The 10,041-nt window shown below is 57.4% G+C and overlaps 1 protein-coding gene across 1 annotated transcript; it reads left to right on the top strand.

The window, feature by feature from the left end:
- The first annotated feature begins 6,636 nt into the window (after positions 1 to 6,636).
- WFIKKN1 (WAP, follistatin/kazal, immunoglobulin, kunitz and netrin domain containing 1) lies at positions 6,637 to 10,017 on the top strand. The gene is made up of 3 exons (XM_030460038.1): positions 6,637 to 6,692; positions 6,785 to 7,058; positions 8,252 to 10,017. Exons 1-3 carry the CDS (start codon positions 6,637 to 6,639, stop codon positions 9,740 to 9,742), a joined length of 1,821 nt encoding a protein of 606 aa, XP_030315898.1. The 3' UTR covers positions 9,743 to 10,017.
- Positions 10,018 to 10,041: the final 24 nt, after the last annotated feature.

The following is a 10,041-nucleotide window of genomic DNA, read 5'->3' as shown; positions in this document are numbered from 1 at the left end:
GTGACCCTTGGATCTAGGGAAAAAAAGAAAAAGAAAAGAAATGGGGACAGGGGACTAATGACAGTGTTCACCAGGATGTTAACTTGCTGTTGCCAAAACAAAGAAAACGAGGCAAGAGTTGGCCAATTGGAAAGGGGAAGGAAGCAGCCTGCTTGCCTCCTTTGTTTATTTATGTAAATATTATATATATATATATATATATCACTTGTTTTTTAAGGTTTTTTTTTAAGAAGCAGTCAGGGAAAATTTTATGCAGCCATGTAAATACAAGCACTGGATTAACTTTCCCAGTGTCAGCAAAAGGGGGAGAAATGGATGATTTTCTGACAAAAAAAAAAAAAAATACTCAAATGCTTTAAGAGACTTTTCAATCACCACCTGGGCTTGTGCTTGGGTGCTTTTCAATCCTGCCTGTGCAGAAGGAAAGAACAATTTAAGTGTAACATATCCCAAGCTGCTTTTTTTTTTCCTGATCATTCCCTAAAACTTGTGAGTGCCAGAGGCAGGGTGGGATGTGAGTGGCTTGAGGGGCAGAGCAGTGTCCTGGGGTTGTTTTCAGCAGGCAGGACAAGGAGGCAGCTCTGACACCTTCCTCTCTTGGCTCCTTCTGATGAAGGGCTGAGGAGCAGAGGGGGTGGAAGCATCACACCCAAAGCAGAGGAAGAATGCTGAATTTTGTCCCTTAATGCTGCAGAAACCTTGGCTGTGGCTTCCAGAGCCCACGACACCACCCATGTGACAGCCCCTGGATCCTGGCTGCTGCTGGCTTTGCTTTTCCAAAGATGTGCTGCCTGAGCTGTGGCTCCTCCTGGATGAAAGTGGGGGAAGGACAGAAGCTGCTTTTCCTACTGGAGCATGAAGGAGCCAGGGACTGGGAAGGTGAAAGGTTTGCGTGGGGAAGACAGGGATCCCCAGGTCCCCTCCTAGCACGTTCGTGGCAGCCCCAGGGAATGGGGCAAGCAACCAGCTTGGCTCTGGAGGAGCACTGCTGGGGTTGAGGGGCACAGGCACTCAGCAGGAGGAGCTTGGGATGTCCGTGTGCTGTGGGAGAAAAATCTGGTGTTGAGCAAGGGCATGTGCTTCCCTGCCTTCATCCCGTGGCTGATCTGTGCTGGAAATTCACCTGGAAACTTAGAGAAATAACACCCTGCCCTTAATGCAGAAGCTTAGTGGGGCTCAGTGGTGGGACTCTCACCAGATCCTCCTAGGTGGCCCAGGTGAGTAGAAAGTGAACTGCTTTTCCTTGTGCTGGGCCAGCTGGTGGTGGTGCTGCCACCTCCCTCCTGCTGTTAGCAACTCCTCGAGGCCTGGGCTTGCTCTTCTCCCAACCTGGAGCAGCTTTTGGTGCCTTGCACGGGCAGAATGAAGCCGCAGCAGCTCCTGCACGGCCGACAGACCCGCTTAGTCCAGGCAGGGACAGGTCCTTCACGGGGGACATCTCCTTCCCTTTGCTTCTGAGCCAACCTGGGAGGTGGAAGGGAGCCCTTCCCCTTTCCACTGAACAAATTACAACACAAGGCTGGGCCACTTGGCTCGTCTCTCACGTGCTTTACTACCCAGCTCAAATGAGCGAGGAGAGAATTAAACCCCAGGCAGATGGAATTGGAGAGGAGGGGGGGGAGAGTTTAGGAGAAGAATCCTTTGTAGTGGTGGTTTTGGCTCAAGAGCAAAGCCGCAGCCGAGCTCGGCGCGGTGGCACGAAGGCCGGGGGGATTTGGAGAACCTGTCTGGGCTGGTGGCACCTGTTTCTCGTCACTTAACACACAGCAGAAGACAATCGCTGGCTCAGCAGCCCCGGGGATATACAGCCAACAGGTGATCAGCACCACAAAAGGCAAATTTCTCCTGGAAAACATCATCCCAGGGCCCCTCCCGCCGGCTGCTCCCACGCAGCACCCACGCGCGGCGCGAGCAGGGACGAAGGTTTTTCCTTCCCAAAATCACAAAGCTGCTGCATGGCTAGAAAAACTTGCTGTACCTCTGCTTGGTTTGGCTTTGCCACGTGTGATGCCTTCCCACACATTCTTTTTTTTCCCCTGTGGCTTACGATGGTTTCGTTGGGGGGTTTTTTCCTACCCTCTGAGGTCCTGTCCTGGAGTGAGGGTGAAAGCTTGACCTGGAGCCATCTCTCAGTGAAAAAAAACTTTTTTAATTTAAAAAGGAAAAGAATCTTGCATCTGATGTCAACACTAGTCGGTAGCTGCTCTCCAACACTTGTACCATTCCTGAATTGTTGGTTTTTTTGGACTATCCTTTTATTTTTTTATTCCTTTGTACAGTCAATGTTGTTCAACTGATGAGACATGGTTTTGTTTTGTATAAATTAAAGGGTTTTTTTGTTTTGTTTTGTTTGTTTTGAACTACCAATTGAAAGGTGGAGAAGTTGTCTCAATTTGGGAAGAGGCTGAAGGGAAAAGGTGGTGGTTTTGCCCAAAACTGGGGATTTGGGACTGTGTGAGGTGCAGGTGTGTAATGCCACTTGCAGATCACCCACGAAGTAACTCATGTTAGCCTTGGATTGCAGGTTCAGGGGGGTCTTATAGGCACAATTCCTGGCTGTGTTTTTTTTTATTTTACCCTTCCCTACATGCAGAACCTAAAACTGTTCTTATGAAAAGCTTGAGTCAGTAGAATTGCTGATTTTGGGGCAGTGGAGCTCTAAGCAGCCTCAGGCTAGGCTGCAGCATGGTTAATGGGGTAGGTGGCTGTGGGAATGTGATTCTCCAGGCACTTTCCTGGGCTTGGGCAAAGTCCCTGGTACACAGGGAAGGGTTTTACAGGCACAGTTGAAATTTTAAATCTCCTCTTTTGGGGTCTGGGCCATCTCAGGGGGAAAGGAAAGAGAGCTGTGGGAGTGTTCACCCATCCTACCCAGGCTGGAACGAGCTGGAAGTCAGCCTGTGATAAATGTACCCTGTGATAAATGTGGCCCTGGTGAGGCCACACCTCGAGTCCTGTGTCCAGTTCTGGGCCCCTCAGTTTAGGAAGGAGATTGAGGTGCTGGAGCAGGTCCAAAGGAGGCAACCAGGCTGGTGAAGGGACTCGAGCACAGATCCTATGAGGAGAGGCTGAGGGAGCTGGGGGTGTTGAGGCTGGAGAAGAGGAGGCTCAGGGGAGACCTCATCACTCTCTACAACTCCCTGAAAGGAGGTTGGAGCCAGGGGGGGGTTGGGCTCTTTTCCCAGGCAACTCTCAGCAAGACAAGAGGGCAGGGTCTCAAGTTGTGCCAGGGGAGGTTTAGGTTGGAGATGAGAAAGAATTTCTTTATGGAGAGGGTGATCAGGCATTGGAATGGGCTGCCCAGGGATTCTCCGTGTCTGGAGCTATTTCAAAAGAGCCTGGATGTGGCACTCAGTGCCATAGGCTGGGAACCACGGGGGGAGTGGATCAAGGGTTGGACTTGATGATCTCTGAGGTCCCTTCCAACCCAATTCTATGATTCTATGAAATGTGACTTTGAAATGGAGAAGATGCTGCAGGGAACTTGGAGCACCAGTGTCACCATTGGGACATCACTGGGGATGGCCTTAGGAGGCCAGCAGCCCGCCAGGAAGGGCTTTGTGCCTGGAGTGGAGGGAAGCTGCTTTCCTGCTCCTTTTCTCCCTCACTCCCAGCCCACCTCCCCTTGACCTCCCCTTCCTCCTGCCTGCTCACTTCCCTAGGATCAGATTTTCCACTTCGTACCAGACTGGCCACGCTTGTTTTAACAGCTTAAGTTGTAATTGCTGGGGCTGGGAGGGGGCAGGGGGGGAAATGAGATAGTGTCTGCAGCCTGGAAAACCCTGGAGCTAAGGTGAAAGCCTGGTCAGGGAAGAGTCACAGAGACTTTTTTTTTTTTTTCCCCCTCTTTCAGGGGGGTTCTGGAAGTGTCTGCTCCCTCTGGCCAGCAGAGGAGAAACAAAGGCAGTGTGTGTGTGGCTTCAGGTGGGGCAGGGACAGCCGGAGCCCATTACCCTGGAGCAGCAGGAGCTGCCTTGGCTGCAGCTGTCTCAGAGTGGGGCAAGAAACCTCTGCACAGCCCCTGCAGTGGGGAAAAGGCTGGAAGAGCTTCAGGGGTCCCCGTTCCTCAGAAAAAGAGAGAGGGAGGAGGGAACAGGTTGCTCTGGGCTGGTTCAGGGCTTTCCTAGTTGGGTGCGTTTCTCCCAAGCACTTTGTTGATTTGAGGGTGTTCTGGGTTGGTTCTCTCCAGGGCTGAACCATGGAGACTGTAAAGAAAAAAAGACCTTTGTCTGACCACACCTGGGGTGCCCCGTGGGTGTGGTGATGGGGCTTCTTCCAGAGTGTGCTCTTGAGAAAGTGAGGCATAAAACTCACATCCATGTCTGGGATCTTTGGAAGTGACCCCAGCAGAGTCCTGGCTTGGGGTGTGGTGGGTGCCTGGATGCACAGAGGCAAAAAGTTTGGGAGAGGCTGAAGTTAAGGTTGCTGTGAAATTCTACTGTGAGAGTGGTCCAAGGTGGGTAACATTGCTTTTTCTTTTGTCTTCTGCTGAAAAAGCACCAGAAGAGGCTGGGTGAGGGTCCTCAGGCATGGGTGAGGGTCTCAGGTCATCGGAAGCAGCATTTCCAACCACCCAGCATCCCTCCAGCACAGCCTCACTGCCAAGGCAGAAGTCCCAGGCAGATGATGCTTCTGGTCCTGCTGCTTTTGGTCTCAGTGCCGTGGGGATGAGGCATCCCAGGGACCAGTGTGACCCTGGAACTTTGGAGAGGGGTCAGTGGAGCAGGAGCCAACCCAAACCCCAGCACCAGCATCTTCTCAGCCCACATTACTGTGACCCCACAGACCCCACGTGAAAGCTGGGCTTCAGGTTTCCTCCTTCCCTTCTGCTCCAACACCCTGGGAAGGTCCCTGGGGCACCCTGAGGTGGCTTCATCCATGGGTAGCGAGGTGTCACGGCAGCCTCCTGGCCAGAGCAAGGTGGGTTTGGGGTCAGGATCTCCAAGCATAATGTTGTTGGGTCAGGGATCAGCTGGGGGTGGTCCAGGGGGCTCCAAGCTGCCAGGGTGGGCAGGGTACAGCCCCCAGCATCTCCCAGGCTGAGCCCTCCTGATGGAACTTCGTTTTGCAGAACATCTCATCAGCCTCCCCACGTGTGTCTGGGGGCAGCACAACCTCCCCTCCACATCTGGGGCTGGCTGGACCTTTAGGGGGCTGCTTGGCCATAGAACTAGAGACCCTGGGTATAGCTGAGGCTCAGGCTCCAGCACTCCCAAGGGGGGTCATGGCAAACTGGCACCCCCAAAACTCCCAGTCTGGTGCAGCAGGGCTCCCCCCAGGAGCCACAAAGTCGGGGAACACTGAACCATCCCATGCAAAAACACCTCTGGGGGTGAGTGGGTTGGGTTTCCTTAAAAAAAAAACAAACAAAAAACATGAAGGCTTCTCTGCCTTTTTTTTTTTTTTTGGCCCCTCTACTGTCTTCTCCCTCCCCCCAGTTTGATGCCCTGCAGAGGGGAGGCTGGGGGTGCTGAGCTGCTTCCCAAGGGCAAAACCCCCTCGGGTGGTTCCCAGGAGCTTCCTTTGGTGCTGAGACGGGTGGGTCCCAGCTCCCAGTGCCGGAAGAGTTAATGCTCCTGAAATGCCATGAAATGTTCCTGCTGCAGGTCAGTCTCCAGCTGGGATTAGGGAAATGTGGCCGGGGAGCCAGGCCCGGCTCCTGCCAGCTTAGGGCCGGCTGCGGGACGTGCTCGGGGAGGCAGCGGTGGGATTGAAGCCCAACACAACGTGCTGAACAATCCCACCGGGGGCTGGCAGGGCCAGGCACTGCCTCCCACCTCCCACAGAGAAAAAAACCTGATTCCCATCAGTGGGAGGGAGGGCTGAGGGCTGAGGGCTGCTGCCGGGCTGCGAGAGCCCCTCCAGGAGGGGTGGGTGCAAGTCGGGGGTCCATGCCGGCATCACCGGCCGGCACTGGGGGGATGCTGGTGAGTGGGGATGAGCAGGGTGGACAGGAGCTGGTACTGGCACACTGGGCACAGACCCCCCCTCTGCCTGAAGTGCCCCTGAGTGCCCAGGGGGGAGGTGTGGGGTGAGGGGCTCCCAAGCCAGCCCAGACCCCAGCAGCGTGGGCTCCGTGGGTTCCCCCCCATGGGTGTCTCTGTCTGAGAGGACCACAGGCTCTGGCTGTTTTTTCACCCCAAAGTAGTTCAGCTCGTGGGCTGAGTGTTTGGGCGTCTTTTTTGTTGGTTGGTGGGGTTTTGGGGGGGATTTTTTGTTTGTTTGTTTGGGGTTCTTCTTTGTTTGGTTGGTTTGGTTTTTCTGGTTTTTGGTTTTGGGGTTTTTTTGTGTCCCCCCTCCCCTTCTCCTCCTTTCACTCTCCCTCTTTGGAGACTTGCTGCATTCTGCCTTTGATCTCCCCCCGTGTTTGCCCAGCCGATGGCCGGGCTGGCCGGGGTTAGAGGCTGAGGTCAGCGCCTTTCCCATTCCAAACACCCAGAGACATCGGTGGGAAGGGAGGGGATTCAGATTACAACCTTCCCGTCCTCCCCTTCCACCCCACTCGACCCGTCCTCCCCTTCCACCCCACTGGCCGTGCCGGCGGGGAGCCAGGGACAGACTGAGCCCCCCTGGCTAAGGGACAGACACCGCTGCCACCCTCTCCCCGGCATCCCAAGAGCTCAGCGACAGCGATGGATGGAGGCGGTGGGCAGCATCGCCGGTGGTCCAGCTGGGCGTGCTGAGGGGCAGAGGTTTGGTCCTCTCTTCCTCCTCCTCCTCTTTGTCCCCCACCCCGCCCGCCTTCTCCCTCATCCCCTCCATCCTGAATGTGATTTATCCGCAGCCCTCGCCAGCGAGCCAGGCCGGCGCGGAGAGGTGGCCAGATGCCTCCCGGTGGGAATTTCATCCATCCGGGCCAGGGTGGGCAATCAGGAGGGTGTCAGCGTGTCCCCATGGGTGTCACACTCCTCCTGCCCTTGGTGGCGGCAGCGGCGGTGGCGGGGCTGAGCCTGCAGCCGGGCAGGACGCGGCACCTGGGGGTCTGCCCCAACCAGCTGAACCCCAACCTCTGGGTGGATGCACAGAGCACCTGCGAGAGAGAGTGCCAGACCGACCAGGTGAGTGGGGGGGCTGGGGGATGGGGATGGGACGGGGGGGAAAACCCAAGGTCCCCAAGAGAGACACTTTGGGGTGTAGGTGTCTGGCAGTGCAGCCGGTTCAGCTGTTTCAGTGCAATGGGATCAGCCCGGCTAAAACTTTGTCCCCACCCACCCCAAGGTTCCCGTTGTCGGCTGCATGAGGGGTGCCCTGAGGCTGCTCCCCAACAGGCAAAGAAACTGCTTGTGTCCCCCCATGCCCCCTGGCCAGGACACCCCCTCTGCGCACCCCCAGGATGCTCCCAAAAGGGGCTGGGAGAAGTAGAATGGGTGTCCTGGGACCCCAGCAGGCAGTGGGCAGCCCTCATCCACTTCCCTACTTTTCCCTGGGGGCAAGACCCCCCCCCTCCCCCCGTCATGGGCTCCCTGTCCCAGAGAGCCTCGGCTCAGCTCTACAGCAGTAACAGCACCAGAACCTCCACCCCCTGTGGGCAGCCTGGGCCCAGGGGGAGGTTCTGTCACAATTCATCTGTGCAATGAGTTCTGCCTTCCCCCATACAGCACAGGCTGAGGGTTGAGAGGCTGCCTGCCAGGGGAGAAGGGGCTGTGCACCCATAACTATAACACCCTAAGCTATAGTGTTAGAAGGGCTGGACTAGATGATCTTTGAGGTCCCGTCCAACCTGATGTTCTATGATTCTATCACAGAAATCTCAAAAAGCACAGAGTTTAAGGGGTTGGAAGGGACCCTGAGAGATCATCAAGTCCAAATCCTCAGCCCAGAGCAGGACCACCCAGTGTAGGTCACACAGGAATGCATCCAGGAAAGCTTTGAAAGTCTCCGGAGAAGGAGATTCCTCAACCTCACTGGGCAGCCTGTGCCAGGGCTCCCTCACCCAGGCAGTAAAAAAGCTTTTTCTTATGTTCACGTGGAAGCTCCTGTGCTCCAACTTTCATCCATTACCACTTGTCCTATCACTGGACATCACAGTCTGTGATTTTATGAACTGTGCTGGGGGGGAGAGGAAGGAGTGGTTGGTGAGCACAGCCGTGCTGAGAAGGTCTGGCTCTTACCCAGAGCCCAGCGATGCTGGGGGTGCCCAGGGCTGCCTGGGAGCCACCTACCCACCCAAAAGCCCTGGAGGGGGCAGAAACGTGTTGGTAGCACGCTGTCGTCACTCCCCATCTCTTCTTCCCCTCCCCTCCCCGTCCAGGACTGCGAAGGCTCCGAGAAATGCTGCAACAACGTCTGCGGCCTGCGGAGCTGCGTGGCTGCCCGCTTCGCCGACGGCAGCGCCCCGGCCCTGGCTCTGGCTCCGCCCGCATCCTGCGAGAGCTTCGTCTGCTCCCAGCAGGGCTCCGACTGCGACATCTGGGACGGGCAGCCCGTCTGCAAGTGCAAGGACCGCTGCGAGAAGGAGCCCAACTTCACCTGCGCCTCTGACGGCCTCACCTACTACAACAAGTGCTACATGGACGCCGAGGCTTGCCTGCGCGGCACCCGCCTCACCACCGTCCCCTGCAAGCACATCTTCACCTGGCCCGACACCAGCCCGGTACCGCAGGAAACGACGGCGCGGCCCACGCCGGGGTCCGGCCCCGAGGTGCCGGTGCCCCCCGCCCTCTACAGCAACCCCTCCCACCAGGCGGTGCGGGCCGGCGGCACCGTCAGCTTCCGCTGCGATGTCAGCGGCCGCCCGCGACCCGACATCACCTGGGAGAAGCAGAGCGAGCGGGAGGAGAACTTCATCATGCGGCCCGACCAGATGTACGGCAACGTGGTGGTCACCAACATCGGGCAGCTGGTCATCTACAACGCCCGCCATGAGGATGCCGGCATCTACACCTGCACCGCCCGCAACGCCGCCGGGCTGCTCCGTGCCGACTTCCCGCTGTCGGTGGTCAGGAGGGAGCCCGGGGGAACTCCCCGGACCGGCAGCCCCCAGCCCTTCCCCAGCGCCGAGTGCCTGAAGGAGCCGGACCGGCGGCGCTGCGAGGCCCTGGAGGTGCGCTGGCACTTCGATGCCAAGCAGGGCTCCTGCCTCACCTTCCGCTACGGGGGCTGCGGGGCCAACAGGAACCATTTTGAGACCTACGAGGAGTGCCAGGCCGCCTGCTTGGGCAGCACCCGCCCCACCTGCCTGCTGCCCATGGTGCAGGGTCCTTGCCAAAACTGGGAGCCCCGCTGGGCCTACAACCACCTCCTGAAGCAGTGCCACTCCTTCGTCTACGGCGGTTGCGAGGGCAACACCAACAACTTTGAGAGCAAGGAGACCTGCGAGGACGTCTGCCCCTTCCCCAAGAGCCTGCAGTGCAAGGCCTGCCGCCTGAAGACCAAGATGGTGCTGAGCCTCTGCCGCAGCGACTTCGCCATCGTGGGCCGGCTGATGGAGATCGTGGAGGACCAGGACTCCGGCATCGCCCGCTTCGCCCTCGAGGATGTGCTGAAGGACGAGAAGATGGGCCTGAAGTTCTTCAACATCAAGTACCTGGAGGTGACCTTGACCGACATGGACTGGAGCTGCCCCTGCCCCAACATGACGGCGGAGGATGGGCCGCTCATCATCATGGGTGAGGTGCATGATGGAATGGCCACACTGGACCCCAGCAGCTACGTCCGGGCTGCCAACGACAAGAGGGTGAAGAAGATCTACGAGCTGATGGAGAAGAAAACCTGCGACCTCCTGAACCGCTTCCAGGACTAAGGGAGAGCCGGGATGCTGACGTGGAGGGGCTGCAGCCCCACCAGGGAGGGGGCAGCCCGGGGGAGCCCCTGCACCCGTGCTTGCATCTCGGGGTTACCACTGTCACGTAGCTCCCCTCCACCCCTGTGCTGAGCCCCAGCCCAGCTCTCACCTCCCCTGTAATTTATCTGCTGCATGTCCCCCCCTGTGTGCACTCCTAATAAAGGACTGGGTTGGGTTGCAGAGGGGTGGGAGCTCTGCCAAGAACACCACGACCCACCCAGAAACACCCTCCCACCACACCCAAGCCTCTGGGCCCA

Source organism: Calypte anna, chromosome 14, assembly GCF_003957555.1.
Source record: "Calypte anna isolate BGI_N300 chromosome 14, bCalAnn1_v1.p, whole genome shotgun sequence".
In the NCBI taxonomy this organism is placed as follows: Eukaryota; Metazoa; Chordata; class Aves; order Apodiformes; family Trochilidae; genus Calypte; species Calypte anna.
This window is presented reverse-complemented; position numbering and strand designations above follow the sequence as displayed.